The sequence below is a fragment of the Moschus berezovskii genome, chromosome 8, assembly GCF_049115385.1.
Source record: "Moschus berezovskii isolate FMDL1 chromosome 8, NW_MosBer_1.0, whole genome shotgun sequence".
Classification (NCBI taxonomy): domain Eukaryota; kingdom Metazoa; phylum Chordata; class Mammalia; order Artiodactyla; family Moschidae; genus Moschus; species Moschus berezovskii.
In genome coordinates, this window is record NC_142467.1 from 94,705,058 (window position 1) to 94,730,033 (window position 24,976).

The 24,976-nt window shown below is 57.9% G+C and overlaps 2 protein-coding genes across 5 annotated transcripts; one reads left to right on the top strand and one right to left on the bottom strand.

Annotated features, from left to right (window-relative positions):
• Positions 1–6,128: 6,128 nt before the first annotated feature.
• On the top strand, positions 6,129–20,197 carry NRTN (neurturin). 4 transcript variants are annotated; one of them, XM_055430787.2, is made up of 3 exons: positions 6,129–6,511; positions 16,474–16,692; positions 19,608–20,197. In XM_055430787.2, exons 2-3 carry the CDS (start codon positions 16,524–16,526, stop codon positions 20,030–20,032), a joined length of 594 nt encoding a protein of 197 aa, XP_055286762.1. In that variant the 5' UTR covers positions 6,129–6,511; positions 16,474–16,523; the 3' UTR covers positions 20,033–20,197. The 4 variants fall into 4 exon arrangements, with proteins under 4 accessions (XP_055286762.1, XP_055286764.1, XP_055286763.1 ...); XM_055430789.2 differs by lacking the exon at positions 6,129–6,511 and adding an exon at positions 6,551–15,847 and having other exon boundaries at positions 16,433–16,692; XM_055430788.2 differs by lacking the exon at positions 6,129–6,511 and adding an exon at positions 6,551–15,847.
• A 2,110-nt stretch (positions 20,198–22,307) lies between these two features.
• On the bottom strand, positions 22,308–24,005 carry LOC129559035 (3-galactosyl-N-acetylglucosaminide 4-alpha-L-fucosyltransferase FUT3). The gene has a single exon (XM_055430459.2). It carries the CDS (start codon positions 23,783–23,785, stop codon positions 22,658–22,660), a length of 1,128 nt encoding a protein of 375 aa, XP_055286434.2. The 5' UTR covers positions 23,786–24,005; the 3' UTR covers positions 22,308–22,657.
• Between the last annotated feature and the right edge of the window lie 971 nt (positions 24,006–24,976).

Genomic DNA, 24,976 nt, shown 5'->3' on the forward strand with positions numbered 1-24,976 from the left:
TATTTTGTTATAATATTGTATTATTTTAATGGCATAGTACTAATCATTTACCAGTAGCTGCACAATTATTGAACACTTAGTGTATATTGGGCTCTGTTCTAAGCTCTTTTCATGTATTAGCTCCTTTATTCTTCTCTCTGACCTTGTGTGGAGGAAACAGACATTCATCCCAACTCTACCTGAATCGATGGCTTGCAGAGGTTCCGGGTCCAGGGGCTGCCCCATTGCCTAGCCAGAGACCTGGGCATCAGCCTCTCCTCCCGCCACAGCCTGTCAGTCCCCATGTCCAATCTGCTTTCTCTCCAGAGTCTCTTTCTAGCTTGTCCCCTTTCCCGACAACTCCCCTTCCAGGCCTCAATCTCCCAACCTACCCCCAAGAGCCCAGCCTCCCACAGCTCTTTCTAAGACCCAGATCTGACCATGACTCTCCCCTGCTCCCAATTCTGCCATGGCTCCCTAGTTCTCTAGTCCTAGACTATAGCCCCAAATTCTCTGCATAATCCAGCCCTGCTGCCTTCCCCAGCTTCATCCCTCTTCACCTCCTCACTCTCTGAACTCAAGTACCAAGTTAATGCCAGAACTCCCATGAGCTGGTCTTGCCTTCCAGGCTTCAAATATGCAGTTCCCTCTCCCAGTCCCCTTGGTCACTCCACTCACTCTTCTGTTCTCAGCGTCATCTTCTCTAGAAAAGGGAGGCATTGGGGATCTTCCCCCCATTAAACTAAGTCCAGAACTGGTGGAAGTCGGGTCTGCTTCGGCTCCTCTATGTCGTCAGCATGCATGGACCAGACCTGGCACACAGTAGGGGCTCCCTGAACACTTGTTGAGTGAATGTATCTTGTCATAGCTAGGGAAACTGAGGCACTGGGGGCATACCTCCTCTGGGCCCGGTGGGGTGTCCCACTCTCACTGAGGCTGTGGCAAGGAGCTGAGGACTTCCCAGGTGCCAGCCTGGAGAGTGTGGGGACACCGAAAAAAATGTCCCTGCAACACTGAACTGGGCCTGAGTCATACAAATGTCTGACCTTGGCTGAGCTGAGGAAGCAGGAGGGAGGTTGGTTGCCCTGGGGCCCCTGAGCAGGTGGGGAGACTGAGGCACTCAGGAAGGGGTGGAGCGGGGCCTGGGAAGGTGCCGCTGGCACTCGGCCCAGGCACTGGGGCTCTCCCTGCCTCCGTCCCTTCCTTTTATTCTTCCTGTTTCTGGCTTAGCTTTTTTTGCTTCTCCTTCTGTATTTCCTTCTCTCTGTATGTCTATCTCATACCTTTCTTTGCGTCGCTCTTTTCCCCATATATTGGTTCTCCATCTTTCTCTCTCTCTTCGTCTTTTGCTGCATCGGTCTCCATTTCTCTGCTGTTGTTGCCAGCCCCCTATGGTGTCCTTGCCTCCGCTCTGTCTCTCTCTCCCTCCACCGTCTCCCCTGCCCTCTCTCTGTCCCTCTTGGCTGGTCGGATGGGGGAGGAAGTGCAGGGCAGGTGTGGCCCGGGCTCTTTGCCCGCTGCCACCGGGCCGCCCCGGATTTGCGGCTTTCACCTCCTTTATCTGGGGCTGCAGCTGCCCCTTATCTTCTGGCTTCAGGACACGAGACCAGGATTAGGGCAGCCTGGGCCAAGGACGCAAGGAGGCAGGGCCAGGCTGGCGGGTGGCGAGGGCCAGGGTGCTGGGAGGTGTGTGTTGTGGGGCGCCTGTGAGCCTTAGCATCTGGGGCTGCTGTGCACATCTGAGTGTGTGTGTGCGCATTAGTGAATGTGTACACGCATCTGCAGAGTGTGACTGACTTTGGGGGGGTGTCTGTGTTTTGATGTGCATATTTATGAATCTGTGAGCATGTGTATCTATTGTACGTGTGTGTGTGTGTGGATACACACTCAGTGTCCACACATTTGTGACTTTTGTGTGTGTGTGTGGGGGTTGTCTGTGATCTCCCATAAGGTTCTCAGCCCTGGCTCCACCTCTCAGGTGTCCCTCAACCCCAGGCCCAGCCCCCTTTGTCTCCCCAGCCTTCTGCCCCCCCCCCCCCCCGCCGGCCTGATGGCTTTCCTGTGTTGCTGACCTGGGACCCCAGGGACAGGGCCTTCGACCTGTGACCTGGGGCTGCAAATGGCCCTGCGGGGACAGCTGGCGGCCCTGCTTTTTCCATCATCCTCTCCTGGAATCAGCCTGCTCCTTCCTGCCGCCCACAGGCCTCATGGGTCCCCATCCTGGCCAGTCCGGCTGGCTCCTTCCCTGGTCCCTAGGGCCCTTGCTCTGACCCCCAGCCAGGATTGGGTGTCCAGCTGTATTCTCGGTAGGAGTTGAGGCCTCTCTCTGCCCTCAGCATCATCCAGCTCAGGGTGTGGATAACTTTGATGAATCCGGAGCCCCAGAGCCTGGTTTCAGGGAGCTTCTTGGCTGGGCATCAGCAACTCTGTGCTGAAGAAACATGGGAACCATTTCACAAATGGGAAAACTGAGGCACAGCGAGCTCAGCCACCAGCATATTGGAGGGGATGGAGTAACACTCAGTGTGTGAGGATGCTCTGACTGGAGGGGTGGTTGGAGGGACAGAGAACACAGAAGGCACCAGGCCACCTCACCCTCCATGGGCTGGTCCCTGGAGGGGTCCACGAAATACAGCCATGGCCCTGAGGGCCTGGACAAGCTCCTGGAGTTAAGATGGAAACTTCTCCACCAGCCAAGTCTCTGTGTCTTGGCCAACGGCCACCAGCCTCCCTAACCCTCTGCCTCAGCCTCTACCCATGAACAGAACACTCCCCTGGGAAGCAGTGACCATCGGGCAGGGGTGGGAGGTACAGAGGGCCCTCTGACCAGAAGGGACAGGGTTGGAGGAGCAGTGGGGGACAGTGGTTACATGTTTGGTAGTCATCCAGCCCCAGAGTTGAGCTGCTGTCTTACTGTGTGACCTCTGGCTGATGTCTTGACCTCTCTGATCCTCAGGTTTCACAGCTGCCTGATGGGCTTATAGCACGCTGGGGAAGGGGAGGCCTCACCTGGAACTACCTGGTGGAGATGTGCTGTGGAGGAGTCAGTGAAGGAGCAGAACTAATTTTCCAGGAAACATGGGAGAGGAGGTGGCGATGGGCAGGTGGCTGGGCCTGGCTGCCCCTGCTATGTCCTGCCCCTGCCTCAGCTTGGGGCCGGCCAGCTCAAATCAGTCACAGGGGTCACATGCCTTTGAGTGCCCCTGCTCTTCACTGAGCTTCACCACCCTCCACCCCCCATCTGTGCACTAAGAGACCACAGTCCCTAGCCACAGGCTGACTTTTAGCGTGGGAGGTTCAAGGCTGGGTTCCACCCACCCCGCCCCACAGTAGCCCAGTCTGGAACAAGCAATGTTTAAAAATAAAGCATTGTAAATATCCGTGTTTCCTGCAAATAGAACCAACCCCTGAATCCCCTCGGCCTCCCAGGCAGCCAGGCGCAGACAGCTCCCTTGACGGAGGTGGGGGGGCGTGGCATGTGCGCACTAGTTCCCGCTGCTGTGTGAGTCAGCCAGTGTGACAGGGTGTCTGTCTGGCACCACCTGTCCAGGGGTGACACAGCCTGTGGTTGGCGACAGAGAGTGGCCAGCGTGCTGGGTTGTATGAGGTGACATGCGTTGATGTCAGAGGGTGTCACACCTGTGTCTGGTGTGATCATGTGGGGCCGGCCTTGAGGAGGGTCGGGGCTCTGGGGACCTGAGTGTGACAGGGGCTGCCTCCTCCGTGTGTGTTTGGGTCAATGTGTGTGTCCCTGAGTGTGCAGGGGTCTCCTTCCAAGTGGGGAGCGTGACCGAGTCTCCCCACGGTGGTGGAAGGTGGACATGAGTCCTACATCCCGGGGACCCCGCCCTCAGCCCCGCCCATCGACCCCGCCCCTGTCCCCCTGCCCACCCCAAAGGAAGAACCGGGTCTTTCAAGTCGCTGTTACCAGGGCAACCATTTTATGAGCGTCCACATGGTGGGCACATGTGTATGTCCTGCATCCCATGTGTCTGTACTCCCCTGCCCCCATGGCTCCCAGCCCAGGCGGGGAGGGAGGGGGTTCCAGGCGGTGTGCGGTGAGTGGAGGCGGCCAAGGGGCTGCCGGTAACAGCTTAATGATGGCTGGCGGGGTGGGGGTGGGCTCCTGGTCTGGATACGGGTGTGCAGAGGGGCTGTGCTTCCCGGACCAGCACGGTGTGTGCGTGTGCGCCTGAGTACTCATGACAACAGGGTCTCCTCGACTCCTGTGCGTTCATGGCTGTGGAGTGGGCACACGATGCTCGGCCTTGCGTCTGACTGTCAGAGGGTTTTGTGTGAAGGCGCATGTGTATGTGTAACAATCCGCCAAGTGGACACGTGTGCGCAGGAGCAATCCTACTCCGTGCCGTTGAGTCCCGCTGGGGTTGCTCTGAGGGCCAGTGTGATGCTAAGCACGTGAATAGCACGTGTGTCTGTGTCTCTACAGGGAACTCTGTGTGCGTGTGTGTGTGTGTGAAAGGATGGCGCTGTTCTAGAAGGGTGTGCGGGTATGCGTGAGAACGAACATGGTGCTGGGTGTGACCTGGCCTGGAATAAGGTTTTGGGGTCAGTGCCTCACCCTTCCCTCCTGGCCAGGGTGTGTGTGTGTGTCGGTGTTCATTGCTCAGCAAGTGGCATGGTTACTCATACTAACTCCATCCTTACTGCGACCCTTGTAGGATCTACTGCTAACACCCCGTGTTACAGACGGGGAAACCGAGGCACGGAGAGGCAATCACAGACCCCTGTTCTTTGCATCCTGGACTGGAATCGGGCAGCTGCGGGGCTCCAGCTCTGACGCACACTCACCCTTTCTCCTTCCCCGACAAATTCAGAATCCAGGCTGCACCCTTCTGTCGCATCCAGTGAGCCCCACACCCCCGTGGCTGGGGTGCCTGTGTGGTGGGGGTGGGGGTGGGAGTCTTAGGAAGACCTAATAGCCATACAAACACCAGGCAGCTGGGATCAGGGGAATGCAGGCGGCTTGAGTCATAGTGAGGAGGCACCAAGAAATCAGGCCGGGCCGGGGGGGCTGAGAACCAGAGCACCCGGCTGCAGGAACGCAGGAGGCGGCGGGGACCCAGAGGGCAGGAGCAGAGCGCTGGGGCAGGGGGCGGGACTCTGGGGCGGGAGTTTCACCGTAACTAGGCCGGGGTGGGGCGGGGTCATGGCGGACCAGCCCCGCCCACCCTCCCGGCCCCGCCCCCTGAGCCCTTTGAAGCCGCTAGGGGGCGCACTGGGAACGCTGAGCCGTCGGGGAGGGTGCCGGGTGGGTTTGGGCTAGCTGGGCAGCGCTGGGCCTTGGTGCCCAGGAGAGCGCCGCCGGGAGCCAGGGGTGGGAAGGTATCCCCCCGCAGGATCTGGCTCGGAGGCCAGACTAGGGAGAACTGCCGCTTGATGAGAGGCTCTGTGGACAGCGGGTGTCGTCCGTCGTCGGTCTTAGGGGAAACTAGGTCCCAGAGGGGACCTTCTTTAGCTTTCTGGAATGAGGACCTGGGAAGGGATGGGAGCCCCCGCAATACCCACTGAGGTGAGGGGGGAAATTGTGGGCCATGATTAAGGCGTCGGGGGAGTGCTCTGGCTCTTAATTCCACGGAGGCGGATCTTGGGGGGGGTGTGGAGAAGTCTCGAATTTATGGAAGATGCGCCGTCGGGGTTCTTGAAGTGGGAGTGGGATATAGCTAACCTGGAGGGATGCTGTCCCGGGGCGGGGGATCCCCTAAGGGGCTCCCTTGGCGAAAAGACTTCTTGGGGTCTTACGTTCTGGAAGGGGACCGAGCAGGACGCGGGGGAGGGGTCTGGCAGTAAGACCGGTTCTCTGTGGAGTGGGGAACGCTGAAGGTCAAGGGACTGGCATGGGGGGAACTGTGGCTCTTATCTCAGCAAGAGGCCCTTGGAAGGGGGCTTTACAAAGGTGAGCCGCCCGGGCCTCTGGGGCCTGGGGATGTCGCCGTCTAGGGGGGTGCTGCTGTCCTTGCACCCTTGCCACCTGCGTTGTTCAGGTCCCCCTCTGACTGGGCGGAACTGAGCGGGGGCGTCTCCCAGTCGCGGGAAATCCGAGCCACCGCCCCTGGCCCCGCCCCCGGCCCCGCCCCCCGGCCCCGAGCCGGCCGAGCCGTCCGCGGCGGGATCGGCGGAGGCGGCGGGAGAGCGCGCCGTGGAGCCGCTCGGAGCGCCTGGGCCCCTCGCGCCGCCGCCTCGGAGCCCAGCGCCGCGCACCGAGGCCGCCCGCGCCGTCCGTGCGCCCTTGCGCCCCGCGCCCTCCTAGCCGCAGGCCGTCCAGGGCACCCGCTCAGCCCCAGCCTCCGCCGGGCCGGGATGGCCGCAGCCCGCGGCTGAGCGAGCCCGGGGGAGCCCCATGGGCCGGCCCGCGCCGCGCCCCCCCCGCGGCCGCCCCCTCCGGCCCGGGCCCTCCCGGGCGCCGCGGGCCCAGGCGGCCCGGATGGCGGTCGCGGCGGCAGGGGCAGGGGCTGGGGCCGGCGCGGGCGGCAGGCGCGGCCGCCACTGACGGCTAGTAGGGCGCCCGGAGCAGGTAAGCAAGGGCAGAAGGGGGGCCCACAGAGGACTGGCGCGGGGGAAGGACTGGCCCCCTTGGACGGAGGTTGCGGGGGCGCCCAGGGACTCCCGGTAGACCAGTAGCTTCCCGCCTTGAGCCAAGAACAAGCGTGTGTATGAGGTTGGGGTCAAGAGGCGACAGGTCCGCGCGTGGCAGGGGGTCGGGAGGGCGATGTAAGCGCCTCTCTAAGCTAGGGTCTGACCAGGGGAGGGGGTGGTCCCTGTCCGACGGGGCGGGCGCGCTTCTGCCTCCCTGGACCCCCTTGTATGCTTCTGGAGAGGGGGTGGAAACAGGAGCAGCCGGACACCCCTCCCCAGCCTTTAGGTGGGTGAGACCCAGACACCCCTTCGGCCTTGTGGTCTACAAGGGGCCGCGGTGGACAACCGGATCCCACGAACCCTGAGTGGGGGGCTGCCGTCGCAGCCCAGCTGCACGCAGAAGTAAACATCTGTCAGTGGCGCGTTCCAGCCGCGTTCCCTGCGCGCCGCCGCCGCTGCCGCCGGGGACACGGTGTCCTCCGGTAAGGGCCCAGCTCTCTCGGCTCCTGGAGCCTTATGCAGCCGCAAGAGGGCGCGAAACCATTTTTTTTGGGGGGGGGGTCCCTTAAGGGCAAAGACCAAATTTGAAGAAGAAAGGGCGGTCTTCCTTCCCCTTTGTACTAAAGACATCTCTTACTCAGACCGTCCCAAAATTCTCCCAGAAAGTGTGGTTTGTCAGTTCACAGTCTTTAAGTGGAGGGGCCTGCAGGCAGTGGGCAGATGTGGGCTGGGACAGGAGACAGAAGTGGCTTCTCTCCTGGGGTGGGTGTCACCACAGTCCCCTCCCTGGGAAGCACCAGCATACATATATCATGGTGCCACTGGCCTGGCTCAGTGGGTCTGTGGTTACCTGCAAGGCTGAGGCCAGCAGCCCAGATCTGGGGAGTAGAACTAGGGCCTATGTAGGGGGCATGAAACGCCAGACCCCTGATTTTCCTCACTCTGCCTGCCCACCCTGTCCAACATCCTTTTCTGTCTGTTCCATGACACTCTTTGTCTTTAAAAGATCCCGGGGCTGAGGAAGCCCTAAAAGGGCATGACTGGTCTAGGCGGATGTCAGTGGGGAGAGACTTTCAGATTTGCCAGCTTTTCCCTGCCCCCAGCCCCTTGCTTTTGGCCCTTTGGACACCCTTCCCCCACACCCTTCATTCTAGGACTGCTGAGGTTTGAGGTTCCACAGCCACTCCCAGGCCTTACAGCCCACTCCCGGAGAGCTGCGAAGAGCTAGTTCCAAAGGTGCAGGGAAGAAACCAAATCATGCCTCCCTACAGTTGGGCACAGTGTCTGAAGTTCTACCATCACTGCTTGTCCCTCAGGTGATAGGCCTCAGTTTTCGGGGGGTGAGAAATGGATACAGCTTTCAAGAGTCTGGGACAAGAGAGGGAACAAAACAGTTTGCAGCCAGGCAAAGAACACAACCAAGAGATCATTTCTACCAACGTGTATTGGACAGCCATGGTATAGCTGACTCTGTTTGGGGTCAGGTTCCTGGGCTTTGTCCTTCCAGGAAGACAAACTTGAATCCAAGGTGGAGGCCAGAGTGGGGAGCAAAAGCACTACCTCTGGGTAGGAGGGTCAGGGGAGACTTCCTAGAGGAGAGTCATTGGGATTGGGGTTGTGCAGGATGAGTAAGAGTTTTCTAAGTGGGGCCGGTAAAGGCATCAGGTAGTAGAAACTGCATATGCAAAGATCTGGAGGCAGGAAAGTGCATGGGTGGTTTTGGAAAATCCAGGGGGCCTGAGTGTGGGAGGGAGAGATCATTCTGAAAGGTTGACAAAGCCCTGGGCTGGGGCCTTCACGGACAGATTCCTGGAGATGGGAACAGAGAGAGGAACAGGTTCTTTAATGCATCTGGCATCATCGGGTGCAGCCATCTTTGCTGAGAAGTTCTGGGATTCCTCTGCAGATGCAGCTTTCCTGGTCCCCCAGTGTGGGGTAGGGGAGTCTAGACCTCAAGGCCCATGAGGGAAGACAGGATCTTCCCTCTGCCCAGTGAGCATCAACTGAGCAGGCACAGTGGGAAGCCAGTTTTCCCCATTTCACATCTGAGAAAACTGAGGCTGGGTAAGCTGGAGGGATCTTTCCTTATGTACCATGTAATTAATTCTTGAGCCCTAAGCTACCATGTTCCAAGCTGTGCACCAGGACGAAGCAGAAAATAAGACAGGCCCAGTGCCTGCTGCACTCATGAGGGGGAGGGTGGGGGGCAGACCTGAGGCCCTCAAAACAGCCAGCCAGCCTCCTGGACTTTCAGGGTGTGTAACGGCCACCAAGGAAGCCTAAGTAGGGCCTGGGACACTTTAGCATCGGTGTTCAGGAGCAGAAAGATCTTCCCTTCCAATCCCAGAGGACTCAGGCTTTGTCTGGCACTGGAAGAAATCCAGCAGGTGGCCCTCACTTCCCAGTGGGGGAAACAAAGCCCAGAACAAGGGTCCCACCATCCGTGCCTAAAGAGCTCAGTATGTCAGGACCCCAAGGCAGAATTTGAACTTGGGGACATGGAAAAGGTGACTTGGGTCCCCTGGTTCCCAGGACACCTGTGTTAGAGTTTGAGACAGGTCAGAGGTCTGTGCCTTGGTTTCCCTTTCCGTCACAAGGCCAGGTTTGTGTGGTGTCCTTCTAGCTACTCCTGGAGGACCCACGTCCCTCACGCCACCCACTGGGCCCCATGCCAGCTGCTCTGCCGTGCCAGGCCTCATTAGGTTGATCCTGTTATTCTCCCCCAGGGAGGTCCCCCCCCAACACCCGCCCCAGATGCCTGTAAGGCCTGTCCCAGGCCAGCTTGGCTAAGCCAGACCAGCCTGGTATGGTCGAGGTGGGAATTTTATGGGCCAGCCGCAGAGGGCCAGGCCAGAAAAGCGGGTCTGAAAAGCAGGCGGCCCCACCACACACACGCTCCCTGGCCCAGCCTCCCCAAGAACACGCCTGCACATTGGTCGGTATAGGAAGTGGGCACTGGGCACTGGTAGGGAATAGGACCCCCCCATCTCTCCTCATCTCCCTGTGCTGTTCCCTGGCTAAGTTTGCTCTGGTCACCCTGGTCCCTTTGAAAAGCTGTCATCCTGTCTCTGAACCTTTGCTCATGTGGTTCTCTCTGCCTAGAACACTGTTCTTAGATCTTCACATGGGCTCAGGACAGATCCTGCCTCCTCAGAGAAGCCCTCAGCCTAAAAGCACCCCTGGTCACTATTGCTTTACCTTGTCTTATTTGGGGGCTCTTGTTGCACTGACAATCTCTAAATTACCCTTTCTTTCTTTTCTGTTGGGCTTTAATTTTATTTTCCTCTTATTTTTTAACTGAAGTATAATTGCTTTACGATGTTGTGTTAATTTCTACTGTTTTCTTCTTTCTCCCTCCCTCCCTCCTTTCTCTCTTACTTTTCTAGCCTCACAGCTTGTGAGACCTTGGTTCCCCAACCAGGGGTCAAACCTGGGGCCCCAGCAGTGAAAGCGCAAAGTCCTAACCACTGGACTGCCAGGGAATTCCCTAAAATACCTTTCTCTCTTTTTTATTATCCATCTCCCTTAATGGATGGTCTGAGCTTGGCAAGGGCAGAGTCCCAGGTTGGCCTTGGCCATCCTGTGTTCCCTGGCTGGCCCAGCACCTAGCAGGCACTCCGTAAGTGTTGAGTGAATGTGTTGGGGGCAGAACAGCCTGGCACACTGGGCTTCCTGCCATGTGGGTCTTCTGTTTACTTGCTAGTTCTGCTCTGTTGTGTGTCTTTGAGAAAATAATCTCCTTCCCTGGACCTCAGCCCCTCCTAAACAGCAAGACCTTGCTTCTCTCTGTCCATCCCCAGCATTACCCTTGTTATGGGGGTTGTGGAGACATTGAGAGAACAAGTTTAGAGTCAGACCCCGGTTCAACTGCAGCTCAGCTACTTAATTTCTGTGTGATCTTGAGCAAGTCACTGTACCTCTCCAAGCCTCAGTTTCCATGTGGTAAATGGGGCTAATAATAAGAACAACATCTTTTTCCAGGGGCTGTGGGGGGAGAAATAAACTTGTGGAAAACACTCAGCAGAGGGCTTGGCACTAAATAAATGGAATAGCCAACACTACCAGGTGTTAATGTTATTATTCTTGTTCTTGTTGTTATGAGGAAGGCCATATGGTACAGTGTTCAAGAATGTGGAAGAGAGGGCACTGAGGCTGGAGCTTTGAAGGATGAGTAGGAGTTTGCCCAACCGCCTGAGTTCAAATTCTAGCTTGGCGATTCATGCTCTGTTTGACCCTGAGGAAGACACTTCAGTCTTTTGGACCTCAGTTTTTCTGTCCACAGAATGGGGATATAATGGTCCACACCTTTCTACAAGTCACTAGATGTAAAGCGCTTAGAACAGCAGCAATGGTGTTGTTCACTAGTGTTAGTATTAGCTAGTTTTCTTGAATACTATTATCACAAAGCAACCAACACAGAAGTCGACTCTTCATCCTCACTTTGGTGAAGACAGACCCAGAGCCCCTTAAGATAAGCTCAGGACCCGAGACTTGATTCTCAGAGTAGCAGGGAGCCAGTGATGGTTCTAGCAATCGGGAAGCAGGCAGCTTCTGGGTTGGAGGAAAAAGAGAGGCTGGACTCCTACCTCTGGCCAGGCCTGAAAGGTTCTGCAGGGGGCATCTATGCCTGCACCCTCCCATGAGGCCGCCCCACAGGCTGGCCCCTGGCCCCCACAGACGCGACATCGGAACCAGCTGTGCTAGCCAGATGTTCCTGGTTTACCCGCAGATGTATGACGCTGGCTTGCGCCTGCCCCAGCCTCCCTATCCCCACCACAGGGTGGGGCTGGGCCCTGGGGCCCTCTGAGGGAGGGGGCACATTTTTGTGGGCTGTGGAATTTGTTTCTCATTTTGCAGAACCATTGAATCTTGTCTTGAGAGAGGCCCAAGTCCCACCCGTTTCCCCATCATGCATGAAATGGAGCCTCAGTTTCCCCATCAGTGGATCCCTAGGGAACCCCCAGGGGCCATCTGAAGTAAATGAAATGAGCAAGGCTGCCCGGGGAATGGGCCCAGCTGCCAGCCCCAGAGCTGGAGGACTGATGGAGGCGAGAGAGAAGGGCATACAAGCACACGTGTCTGGCACCCGGGCCCCGCTGCTGCCATCAGCCAGGCCTGCAGGACTTCACTGAACAAAAATGGCCCTCCAGATGAGGAGGTGTCCTAGGCATCCCATTGTACAGATGGAAAACTGGGGCTCAGGGTGGGGGAGGAGCTTGCCAGGGGAGGAGCTGTGTGCTTGCCACACAGCTTCTTTGCCATGTGACCCAGTCAGGAAGAGGCAGAACACGGATGCGAGTTCAGCTGTCTGGACCCCAGGTGCCGCAGCGTCGAGACACACCCTTCTCCAGGGGCTGGCACACTCCCACTACTGCCCACATGGCTTCCCAGCCTGGCTCATTCTGTCCGTGGGTGGCAATGACAGCCCCGCATGCAACCCGGTCATTCCTATAGTGTGGGGCGGGCCCCCTGGGACCCTTTCTGAGGTTGGGGAAACAGAGATACAGGAGGACCAGAGACAGATCTGGGAGTGAGGTGCAGGGGAGAACAGTGCGAGTGGAGGGAGGCACCATCCGGGCAACATCCTGGCGACTGTGGATGGAATTCTCAGTGTCCGTCTTTGCCTTGAGGGGACCCAGCCCAGGCTGTCCCTCCAGAAGCTCCTCCTGTCCAACAAAGACAGATATGGACCCACATACTATGCTAGCAGAGCTGGGCAAGAGGCAGGGCCCTGCAGCTGTGGCAGGACGGTCAAGATAGGGAGCAGGCATGGCTTTCGGGAGGAGGGGCTATAGGAGCTGGGACTTCGAAGGATGAGTAGGAGTTTGCCTGATGGAGACAGGCATGCCTCCCCCAGACTAGAGAGACAAGTGGGTGGGTGGAGGGTTCCCCTCCCCTTCAACCTCTCCCTGGGAACAAGCATGAAGCAGATTCCTCCCTGAGGCCAGCGGCTCCGCAGGCTAAAGGCTGGTGACCCTGGGAACAGGTATGCCTGGTGGGTGTTCCCTGGGAAGCTCTGTTGAAAGGTGGAACCTTGGAGCATTGCCAGGACATCAAGATAACGAACTGTGTTTCCTGGCACCATCAAAGAAGCTGCCAGGAACACCCCCACACCCTCAACCTAATTGTCTGCTCCTTGGATAGTTGGAAAGATCCAGCTGGCTGTGTGTCTACAGGCTATTCATCACCCCTCTCTGAGCCTCAGTTTCCCCTCCCTCCCAGCCCTGGGGACTCCAGCTAGGAGTTGAGGTCATTCCAGAACCCTCTTGCTGCAGTTCAGACTGACCTGATCCCCATGAAGGGAGGTGCCCCCTTCCTTAGGCAATGAGGATTCTCCAGGGTCTGGACATTGTTGGCTTGAGAGGGGACTCCTGACCAGGTCCAGTCTGGCAGACGGGTGGCACTTGAAATGCCAGCAGGTGTGGGCAGAGCAGGCCCTTTCCTCTGGGTCATTCTGCCTCCCACACTCCCCCTCCCCACTCGCAACCTGCTGTGCCTCCACTGCTCAGTGGCGCTGGGATCTTTGTAGCCCAAGGGCCACCAGCACTGGCGGATGTTTGTGTCCGCATGACTGTCTGCACGAGTGTGGCTGGAGTATAGGATGCAGGTGATAACAGGCATGCCTGTGCACGCACAAGTTGAAGTGCTCAAGGGATGGCTTGGAGGCGGCACGTGTGTGGCATGCCCATTCTCTGTGTCAGCGTGCAAGAGACAATAATGTGTCTGAGTGTGAAGGTGCTTGATTTGTGTGGGAGTGTGAGTCTCAAGGGTGTGCGAGAGCTCCCATGGGCATGAAAGAGTGTAAGGGGTTTGATCAGGGGAGCTCCCAAGGGCAAATCAGGATGTGTGTGCACGCGTGCAAATACTAGTGAGTGGTAGTGCTTGAATGCTATGTTTATGAGTAAAATGCCCACACGTGAGAGTATGAAACACACTAGCATGTGAGTGCAGCGGTGTTCAGGTGTGAGGGTGTGATAATGTTTGAGTGAGTGGTCATGTTCTAGGTGGGAAAACACCTGAGTGTGTGGTTGTGTTTAAGCATGTGAGTAGAATTCTGTTTGAGGGTGTGTGAGACTACTGAGTGTGTAAGCAGGATGGCATCTGAGCATGTCGGAATGTGTGAGGTGGGCAGTGTCTTGTGCAACAGTGGGCACACATGAGAGAGAGTGTATGTGTGTGTGCGCACGTGTGCTGAGTGAGTCAGACTGTGTGTGAGTCTGGGAAGGCTGGGTGTGAACATGAGCCCCCAGTGTGCTGTGTGAGTGCCCACCTTCCCCATGACACGAGCACACAGATCACGCACACCTGGTCTCCTCCTCCCTGCCCTCCGCCACACCCGCTCCCCATCAGGTCTATGCCAGAGACAAACCAGTTGGGTGACCCCCATACAGAAAGGCCCATTGTTGCAGACGCTTATCAGCTGTGCCTGCCAGGTCCCCTCCACCAGCGGTCCCCTGCTTTCCCATCCCCCTCAGAGCTCCAGGAGGTCTGCAGCTCCAAGGCCACCGGGAGCTTCTGTGGCTGGGCCATCTCGGGGCTAGAGACCCATCTATCTTTTCAGCCCCCTGTTTTACACTAGTGCTATACAGGGATCTTGTTCCAATCTAACAGGGAAACTGAGGCATGCCACTCCAAGACTTGGGTGTGACGACCAGAGGTCTTGCACCTGGGGGGTTTCCCTGTCTCCCCCTGCCAGGGTGGGTGAGGCCACCAGAGTTCTCATCTTAGCTGTGTGACCCCGGGCAGGTCATTTTGCCACTCGGGGCCTCTGTTTTTCCATCTGTAAAATGGGAATAAGGACTCTTGTGAAGTTAAAATGACTTAATAATATGCATTAAGTTTGTTCAATGGGATCTGGCATCAAATAGGGGCTCATTAACAGTAAAGGTGGTGGGTTTGGGCACTTGACAAATGCCAAGACTGAGCTGTTTGCTGCACAACCTTGAGAATGAAGTCTTCTCCTCCCAATCCACAGGGCTGCATGATGTGCACAACCTGTCCTCGTCACCTCCCTGCCTTCACCTCCCCTTGCTTACTTTGCTCCAGCAACATGGGATTGGCTTGATGATTCCTTCAACCAGCCAAGCATGGCCCTGCCCTAGGGCCTTTGCATATGCTGTGTCCTCAGCACTCCAGGCTGGCCCAGGGTTTGTTTACATGGCCCCAGGTTAGGGCCCTCATTATCCATTACCCCACCGACAGTAATAATATTATCACCACACTAAGAATAACAGCAGTATCAAATACCACCATAGACTTCGTTAGGAGTCCAGTGGTTAAGACTCTGCGCTCCCAATGCAGGGGACACCTGTTCCATCACCTGGCTGGAGAAGATCCTGCATGCCTCATGGCCAAAAAAAAAAAGTCCAATACCACCAACAGTGGCAGGTCCTGAGAATGACTCCAGATCATTTGCTCTGCCCACGTGGTGTGCATTGTGTCAAAGAATCAGGGTGCGAGTCTCTAGATCCTTTCCTAGCTGTGCCCTTGACCACGCCACTCTGTTTCGAGCCTCAGTTTCTCCAGTTATAAAATGGAGGTTACAATTCCTCCTTCCTGGGCTCAGCACTGGTTCTGGTACGCAACAGGGGGTTAATAAGCGTTCTCCGTTACTTACTGTCTGGTGTAGATCCTGTGCGGGTGCATCCTTGGGGCGGCGGGAAAGGCGGTTCCAGACTTACTGCACTTAACCACGCCCCGCCCCATCCGCCGACACAGGCACATCACACGCAAATGAAATGCAAATAGCACGCAATTAACTGCTCTGGGCAGCGCGCAGGTCAGCCTGTGCGGCCCGAGGCGCGCGCGCGCGCGGGGGAGCCCAGCACCCCGCGGCAGAGCCGGGGCGCTGACCGTCATCCAGCCCGGCTTTCATCGCTCCGTGTAAATGTTTATACCGGGCCGGCCGCCAGGGCCCGCGCCAGGCGGCCGGCGAAGTAATGTAAACGCGGGCTGGAGGCCGCTCAGTGGCAGGGAGCTTCTCAGACAGGGTGGGGGTGTGGGGGTACGCAGGAGTTATTAAACAACTACTGAGCATGACGCGACTAGGCAACCACAACACTGAGTAATCGGTGCCCCAGTAGGGGAAGCTTAGACATTGTGGGGACCCAGAGAGTGCCCTTGCACTGGCCTGGGGCTGGGGAGGAGGAGCAATCAGGGAAAGCTTCCTGGGGGAGGCACCGTCTAAGCTAAGACTGAAAGTGGAATGGGAGTGTGCGGCAGTGGAGAAGAGAATATTCTGGAAGGAAGGACTCACTCGGACAAAGACCTGGAGGTGGGTTGAGGGCAGCTTTGGTCCATTGCTGCCCACTTCTGGGCATCTATTTGTCTGGGGGAGGGGCAGGGAACCTAGGCCCAGAGCAGGGCGGAAAGTCACTTCCAGGGACATTAATATGGCTCAACCCCCGGGCTCCAGCCTCCCAGACTGTACCTATTCTAAGCACCACCTCTTCTCACCACCCTTGTCCCACAGTGCCCCCTGCTGGGGATGTCCTCACTTTCCACTCTTCCCCAGACTCCCTGGGTTCCAGCCACTGCAGCCTCCTGGTTGGATTGGCCACCCTGGGTCACGCCTCAGGACCTTTGCACCGGCTGTTGCCCCTGCCTGAGATGCCATTCTCTTCTACCTGGCTAGGTCTACCTTTGCTCAAGTCTCAACTTTCCTCAGTCCTCAGGAAAGCACTCTGGGACGCCCAGATGGGGGCGGTTCCCAGGTTACCCTTGGCACAGTGCCCACCTCCTCCTTGGCAGCATTTCCCCCAACCTTGTTCAGTGGTTCCTAGATGAATCACTTCTATATTATTATTGGTCATTAAGCAGGAGTGGTTCAAATTCAGGGACCCCACTGTATCCCCACTAGCTGGTCCAGCACCCTGTGCCTGTTCGTTTGTGGCCTGACAGACCAACGACGGAGGCCGCGTGGCTGACCATCCCGTGGACGCAGGCTGAGGATGCAGCGCTGGAAGGCGGCGGCCCTGGCCTCGGTGCTCTGCAGCTCTGTGCTCTCCATCTGGATGTGTCGGGAAGGCCTGCTCCTCGGCCAACGCCTCGGACCTGCGCTGGCCCCGTTGCGCCGGCCGCCTCGCACCCTGGATGCCCGAATCGCCCGTCTGGCCCAGTGTAAGCCCTCCCCCGCCCCCTGTCTTGAGTCAGATACCCCCAACATCGCAGCGACTGTAATGGTGGAATGTTGTACGCAGTGGAGCAGGGCCACAGACGCTTATTTTAGATTGGGTGGAGGGAGGGTACAAATCCCCTCAACGGCCTGGCAGGGGTGTCAGAGGGGATGTTTGCTGGGAACTGGGGTCCCTCGGCTCAGCTGTCACAAGGAATTAGGCTCTAGCCCTGAGGGGCCTGGGGGCCAGATGGAGATTAGACCTGGGCATTCGGCCCTGGCGGCCCTGCAGCACAGTGGGGGGTGGAGGAAGAGGGAGGCTGGACCTGAGGCCCTAGTGACCTGCTGGGGCTGTGTGGGACAGGGGAGGCAGAGAGAGACCTAGAAATAGGAGGAGTCCTAGAAATGGGGAGAAAGACAGACATAGAGGAACAGAGGGTGAGCAAGAACAATGTGGGAAAAAACCAGGAAGTAGAAAAGTGGAAATGTCAACCCTGGGGGGTGTGGCTGCATGGTCCAGCTCCCCACTCACCCCTGATGCCTGCCGCCTGCAGGTTCTGTAGGGCCAGAGCAGTGCGTGGGCCCTGACTTCGTGGGTGCAAGGGTGGGTGCGTCCACACGTGCATCCGTGCAGGTGGATGGGGACTAGGTGTAGGCGGGGGAGTGTGTGTGGGCCCCCGTGGGTAGGGGGTGCGTGCACGCCTGTGTGCAAGTCTGCACCCGCCCTGCCGGCCCACACAATCCTTCTTTCTTGTCTTCACAATGGACAAGGGTGGCCTCCGGCACAAGCTCCACTTCCGCCCCACTGCTCCCCCCTTCAGGCTGCTAATTCCTTCCCAGGACACTGGGTCCCAGAGACCCGGGCTCCCCAAAGCTAGTGCTCCAGGCCCTGGGGGCAAAGGCCCAGTGGTGGAATTTCAGGCACCGGGGAGGATCTCAGCCCACCATCAGGTCCTGCCTGCCCCACATCCTGTCCCCGGATCCAGCCCTACTGGGGGAATGACGTGGATTTCCATACCCCAGAGTCCCAGTGTTCTAGGTTCTGGGATTAATGCACTCATGGAGGAATCTCAGGCTTGGGCCAGGGAGGTGCAAGCATCATCCCCTTGTATTCCAGACCCTGTGCACATGGCCAGGCCTGCTGGAAGGACAGATATACTGGAAGATTATTGTTTATCTGAAATTCACACTGAACTGGGGATCTGTATCTTAACCTGGCAATCCCATGAATTAACTCTAGACACACATCTTTGGGGTGGGCACACTGGTGGAATTCTAGGCATTGTTAGTGAGCTAGGCTCACCCTGATCCCAGAGCAAGCAGCGCTTGCCATCCTACTCCCACCCATCTCCCAGAAGATGCTGTTGGGTGGCCCCCCATTTCTACCCTCCCAGCCCCAGCCAAAGTAGGGACTCTGCAAGTCTCACTGAGCAAACAATGAAAGTAGGGTACAACAGAGTACAACGGGTACAACGAAAGTAGGGCTGTCATCTACCTGAAACTACAAGGCTCAGAGTGGGCAGAGCAAGGCTCAGAACCGGAGCTTGTCTGCTCTTGAGACCCCCTATGGGAACAGACAGCTCCCAAGGTGACAGACAGCCCTTCCCTCTTGGGCCTCCCAGGAAGCTATTTCTTTTGACAGCCAGGTGCGCCAGCCTTAGGGGCAGGTGGGAGCTTAAACTCGGGATTTCCTCTCTCAACCACAAGAGTGACTGCCACCTGCTCAGGGGCTGGGAGCCCCCTGTCTGCAGACCCAGTGTCAGTTCAGCGCTGCCTGCCATTCCAATGTCTACACTTCTCTCCTGGGGCTGAGGAGCACTGTGGCAGGATCAGCCGCTTGGGAAATAAATTTAGGCTGTGGAGCCCTGGGAATCTATGGCTCAGGGCACCTCCAGGCAGTTGTGAGAGAAGAGGGTTGGACTTGCACCAAACTTGGGCACGGGATGGAAGTGGGAAGACTGTTTGGTTTTCTCTCTCTCTGCCATCTGCCAGTGGGGTGGTCTTGGGGACCTCTTATCCCCTCAGGTTTCCTCACCTGTAACATGGGGGGGGGGCCCTGACAGTAGCTGCTGTCACCCCATGTGGTAGGGCCAACACACAGGTCTCAGTGTCTGCTGCTCCTCTGTGCATTTTGAGAAGCTCACACACCCTGATTTGGTGTTGTGAAAGGCGAAACTGAGTACTGCTACACGGTGGAGCAGGAGGGATGGGGGGAGGGGGAGGCGTTGTGCATAGGCCAGAGGTTCAGAGAAGATGCAGAGGTTTGGGTGAGGATCCCAGAGAGCGAGTGAGAGACCCGTGACCGCTCAACCAGAGTGGAGGGTTGGAGTGTGGGAAGCAGGCCCCCAACACTGCTCAGAGAGGATGTGCCAGTGTCCTGGGGCAACCAGCATGGGGTGAGGACAGCTGGGGCCCAGGAGGGACAGGGGTTTCGTTCACTACACCCCCTGATGAGCACCCCCCCTTTTTTTCTCCAGTGAGGTGAGAGCAGCTCAGTGAAAAAGGGAAGAATTTCCAGTGCCGCCCTGCATAGGGATGGGATCCACAGAGAGTGGTGGTGGGGGTGTGCCCACAAGGAGACAGACACCGGGTCGGCTCAGCTCAAGTTGGGGCAGACTGGAATGTGGTACAGGAAGTGGTTCTGGGCAGCCCATCTTAGGTGTAGGATCCAGAGAAGAGTGCTGGTAGCCTTGGGGACCCAGCCTGGGGACCTGGATGTGCAACCCTCCTCTTACACACACGCCGCCCAAAAAGGATGCATGAGCCGGAATCAGGGAGCAAGAGAAGATGTGGTCGCGAGAGGGTGCTCCAGCACCTGAGTCACCACAGGGTCCCTTTTCGCAGAGGAACAGCGTCGATATGGCGCTTCTTCCCATGCATTCACCCACTGATCCCCCGGCCCTTCTCCATCCCCTCGCAGATCGTGCACTGCTGCAGGGCGCCCCGGACGCGGTGGAGCTTCGAGAACTGACGCCCTGGGCCGGGCGGTCCCCTGGTCCGCGCCGTCGGGCGGGGCCCCGGCGGCGACGCGCGCGTGCGCGGTCGGGGACACGGCCGTGCGGGCTGCGCGAGCTCGAGGTGCGCGTGAGCGAGCTGGGCCTGGGCTACGCGTCGGAAGAGACAGTGCTGTTCCGCTACTGCGCAGGCGCGTGCGAAGCGGCCGCGCGCGTCTACGACCTGGGGCTGCGACGCCTGCGCCAGCGGCGGCGAGTGCGGCGAGAGCGGGTGCGCGCTCAGCCCTGCTGCCGCCCGACGGCCTACGAGGACGAAGTGTCCTTTCTGGACACACACAGTCGCTACCACACGGTCCACGAGCTGTCGGCGCGCGAGTGCGCCTGCGTGTGACCCTACCTCAGCCGGCCCGGAGAGACGGCGGCCACGGCCCCCGCCCCGACGGCACCCACGGTCCCGCCTGGCAAGCCCCGCGACAGACCGCCCACGCGCAGAGGATGCCGTCCAGGGCTCAGGACTCTCGCGTTAACTGTACCAAGATAAAGTGTGGAAAATCCAGCTGGGGTTGTGGTTCCGCGCTGCGGCATGAGGGCCTACGGGGAGGTGACGCCATCTCCATTAGGAAGAGGGGGACGGGTACCCCCTGCACTATGGCGGGAGGATCCCATATGCTTTGGGCTCGAGGGGAAAGAAAGACGGTTTTGTTCAGGCGTACAGAAGGGAAAGAGGGGCTGAATGGGGGGATGTCCACAGGGCCCTTCTTTGGCATCTCTCTACAGGCTCTCTGGCCCCTTCCAGGTGCGTCCTAGCCTACTCCCCGGCAAGGTGTCCTTCTGGGCAGGAAAAATTGAGCCACAGTGCAGATGGAAAAACTGAGGTCCAAGTGGGCCAAATCTCCCTCACCCAACAGACCTCTTCGGGCCTGGTCAGCTCCCACCAGGGTGGACTCGGAGCCACTATCTCCTTTCACTAACTAAAAATATCTGCGCTGCCCCTCTCCCAGAGGGGATAGGTCTGGGGCGGGCGCCAACCGCATCTAGCCCAAAACTGGCGCCTGCTGGGGCACAGCTGGGTCCCCAGGGACCTAGGTCCTGGGGCCGTAAAGGCTTTGGCCAGAACTCGAGGGAGAATTTTCCAGGAGCCCCCGTGGAGGATGGAAACAGCGTGATGCGGTGTTTAGATTTATCCACGGTGTCACCTTGATGCTTGGCACGCCCAGAACTGGCGCAGGGTGTTGGGTTCCTCGCAGGCAGAGAGGGGTCTGCTGGTCACATGGTCTGAGGTGGGTGGGCAAGAGAGCGGCTGCTGCAAGCCCAGGACTGGCTCATGGGGAACCAGACGGAGTGGACTCCTGTCCTTCCTCCCCTCGGACTGAGTGGCAGGGGAGTGTCTCCAAGGCACAATTGCCCCTTTGCCCAGTTTGTCTAAGGACACAGTCCCTTCTCTTCCATCCTCCCACTCTAGACTGGGGTTCTCAAAAGAACAGCCCCACCCTCTCCTTTCCTGTTGTGTCTCCTAGACTGGCCTCCTCCCTGCTGCGCCAAGGACCACCTTCTAGAACCTACTAAACATGGCGTCCTTCGCAGACCCAATCCCCATCCTGATGCTGGGAGACTCAGATCAGATGCTCCACACAGGGAGGTTCACCCGGCTGGGCAGGAACATACCTAGCTCCCTGCTTTCCAGTCTTCTTTTTTTGCCATTGTGGCAGCTGGACCCACTGGAGTCAGCTTTTAAGGCAGGACTTCCAGGGAGGCCCAAGAGCAGCGCTTGGAGGCCAGGCCCCAGACCGTGGGTGGTCAGCTTGGAAGGCAGTTTCAGAGCATGCTGGCTGGCTGGGGTCCCTACCCACCCCCGCAGTCTTTTGACTCTGAGGTTTGGGGTGGTGGATTCCTACACCATTTGGGCTGACTCAGCCCGGTGGCCGTGGCAGAGAGGCCAGAGTTCCCAGAAGCCGAGGAAGCTGTGCCTCAGTTTCCCCATCCTAGAAGGCCCTGAGCTTCAGAGAGGGAAGTTGCTCAGCCCAGGACACACAGCAGGAGAATCAACTTTGGTGTTTGGGCCTGTGGTCCCTGAAGCTTGGCTTCCATGGTGTGTGTGTGTGTGGCCTCCTGGGACCACAGCCTCCCTGTCTCCCACCCAGATCCAACCACAAGGCACTGGCCCAGGCCACCAGAGAATTGGAACATAAACAAGAGCTGCCCTTGCAGAACCCAGGGCTGGGGTTCTCAGCAGTGCACCCCATACACACACACACACTCACAGGATACAGAGACTGCCACTCACATGGGGCTTAGAACCATGCGCAAACCTCCTTTGGGGACATGACCTGCCCCTCCTGTATCCTTGCAGTGGGTATAGAAGATTCAGCTGTCTCAACCTTGCCCTACGTGACCTCCCAGATAGCCCCACCTCCACTCTCACCTGCTCCAGGCCTCAGTCTCCCCACCCTGCCTGAGGGTTTTTCCTACCTCTGAACACTTGGGGCTGGTCCGTTCTCCCAAGTTCAGGGCCATTCTGGGCGCCGTAGACCTTTGGGCAGGATGTCTGGATCCCCATCCACTGGAAGCTATCAGCCCACCCCATTTGTGACAAGCACAGATGTCGTCAGACCCTGTGAGTGACCCCTGGGAGCAGAGTTGCCCTGGGGGGAGAACGCCAGTGTGGAATAAGGGAGGACATGCCAGTTTTCCTCAGAGCATTCCCATCTGGAAAATGGCGTCAGTATTGCCAACCTTAATACCCCAGAGGCGGTTCACCAACAGCAGCAGTAATCACAAACCAGTCCACCAGAGCCATCACCAGTGGGCAGGACGCCAAGGCCAGTTCCCCAGGGGCAGCCATAGCCCCTGGCAACTCACCCCTGCCCCTACCAGGTAAAGTTCCTAGCAAGCAAGCTCTCAGGGAGGAAAGACCCCTGGCAGCAGAGGTGCCCAGTAGGTAAAGCCCCAGGTAAGGGAGAGCTCCAGCCACCAAGGTCCCCAGATACTCAGCAGTGCAGGTGCCAGGCTGGCCGGCTCACTGGAACCAAGATGCGATACTGGGCACCGTCTGGTACCTGGGCTCCTGCTGCAGCTTCCAGCAGGCCTTACAGAACATCAGGGCCCAGGAGAAGGACCGAGGCCGCAGTGTCTCCCGCCAGCGGAAGTAGTTCAGGTAGCTGGCGTGGTCCTTGTCCAGTGCTAGCAAGTACTCCGCCAGGTCCTTGGGCGTCTGGAAGTCTTCGACGTGGATGAAGGCTTTGGGTGGCAGGAACTGTTCATAGTTGACCCGGCTGGGGCCCAGGACCACTGGCACGGCCCAAGCCTGCAGGGCGTTCTTCCACAGCTTCTCTGTGATGTAGTCGGGGTGCAGGGAGTTCTCAAAGGCCAGGTAGAACTTGTACTGGGACAGCTGCTTGGCCATGAGCGCGTAGGGCAGTGGCGTGTGGAAGCGTCCGTACACGTCCACTTGGAGGTGTGGCTTCAGCAGCTCATAGTAGCGCACCCTGGTAGAGTCTTTCCTCCAGTTGGACACCACCCAGGCCACCAGCTTGGTCTTGGCTGAGATATTGAGCAGCGTCTCCACGGGTTGGCCAGGCCATGGCTCAAGCCAGCCATAGGGCATGAAGATATCTGAGTCCCGGCGGTAGGACATGGTGAGGTTGAAGTAGCCGTCTAGGTCCTTCAGTTTCCTGCAGTTGCTGGGTGATTCCATGCTGAACCAAACCCAGCGCTGGCCAGGGGGCCGCGGGGAAGGTGGGAGCTGCGTCTGGGGCCGGCTGCTGACCTCCCGGTGGTGCACGAGGACCGCATCCGCCTGGGGGTACTCACTTCGGTTGACGGTCAACCGGCAGTCAGCTGTGCCAGGCCACAGCTCCGAGCAACGGGACAGAGCCACTGGCTGGTTGAATGGCCACGTCCACAGCAGGACACGCAGGGGCAGGTGGGCGGAGGACCCCTCGGTGGCCTGGGAAGGGGCCCCCAGTTCAGAGACCCACGTGGGCTTGGGCTTGTCTTGAGACACACGCAGATAAGAGAAGAAGCACAGAGCCAGAAGCAGCTGCAGCAACAGCCCGGGAAGACAGTGGTGCCAGGAACACTTCACTTTGGCGCAACCGGGTGGATACATGGTTTGAAGCAGCTGGGAGGAGGGGAGAGTGAACATGGCATCTCTGACAAGAAGGATAATAACGCATGCCTAGGGACTTCACTGGTGGTCCAGTGGCTAAGATGCTCAGTTCCTAATGCAGTGGTCTGGGGTTTGATCCCTGATCAGGGAACTAGCTCCTGCATGCCACAACTGAAGATCCTGGCACGCCGCGATAAAAGACTGACGTTGCCTTGTGCCACAACTAAGACCTGGCACAGCCAAATAAATAAATAAATATTTTTTTAAAAACCCAACAACACACATGCCTAGTGGGCAGATGTGGGTTATTTCTATTTTACAGATGAGAAAACTGAGGCTAAGGGACTCAGTGAGAAAACAGCAGAGCTGTCCCCAGAGTCACGCTCTCCTACCCACCAGGTCACACAACCTCTTGACCTAGGATAGGTTCCAATGGTTCCCAGGTCCCACCTTGCCCTTGCCCTTTCTCAGCTTCCCCAGAGTCTTCCCCAGCCTAGGGAGAAGACAGGGCTGGTTACGAGATGCTCCCCAGGGCCCTGGAGTTGAGGCTTGGAGCCAAGACTCTGTCTGGGAGGAGTACAATGGAATTATGTTAGAGGGCTCACCAGGCAGTATACGAGCTGGGGGAAAGGACATCCCTGGTGGACAAAACAGCCAATGCCGAGGCCCGAAGGTGACAGTGAACCTGAACAGTTTGCGGGGAGAGGACAGAACATGCTCAGGGAATAAGCACTCAAGACACCTCCCATCCCTGGTCATGCTCCAGGGGATCCTGGGTGTATCTTGGTCGACTCCCTGGTCCTTTCTGTTCCTGCAAGCGGTCACAAAGCCCTCCCAGACTCCAGATCCCAACCGCAGGAGCAGAAATCTAGAACCTTAGCCCTGCGCCCCTCCACTTCCTGCGGCCATGGAGCCGCCCTCTTTACAGATGAGAAAACAGAGGTTGTGAGCAATAGGTATGTCTCTTGCCCTAAAACACAAAGCTGGAGCACTTATGATCCAGAACCTGAACTCTCCTCTTTTAATGTAATTGCGAACTCCTCTCCCGTGTTGCCCGTGGAGCTCCAGTCTGCAGCCTGGTGTGGTCTACAAGAACGTTCTGCTACCATGGAAATGTTATTTGTCTGCCCCATAGGGTGCACCCCCTCTGGCTCTTGAGCCCTTGAAATATAGCAGTTGTGTTGGACGAACTGTTAGCATTAAGCTAAATTAAATTAAAAGCTTCTC

Excerpts from the sequence above, each read along its gene's own strand:
- NRTN (XM_055430787.2), top strand. The coding sequence starts at position 16,524 with ATGCAGCGCTGGAAGGCGGCGGCCCTGGCCTCGGTGCTCTGCAGCTCT. Across the intron at positions 16,693-19,607 it reads AATCGCCCGTCTGGCCCAGT|ATCGTGCACTGCTGCAGGGC; the intron begins GTAAGCCCTCCC and ends ATCCCCTCGCAG.
- LOC129559035 (XM_055430459.2), bottom strand. The coding sequence starts at position 23,785 with ATGTTCACTCTCCCCTCCTCCCAGCTGCTTCAAACCATGTATCCACCC.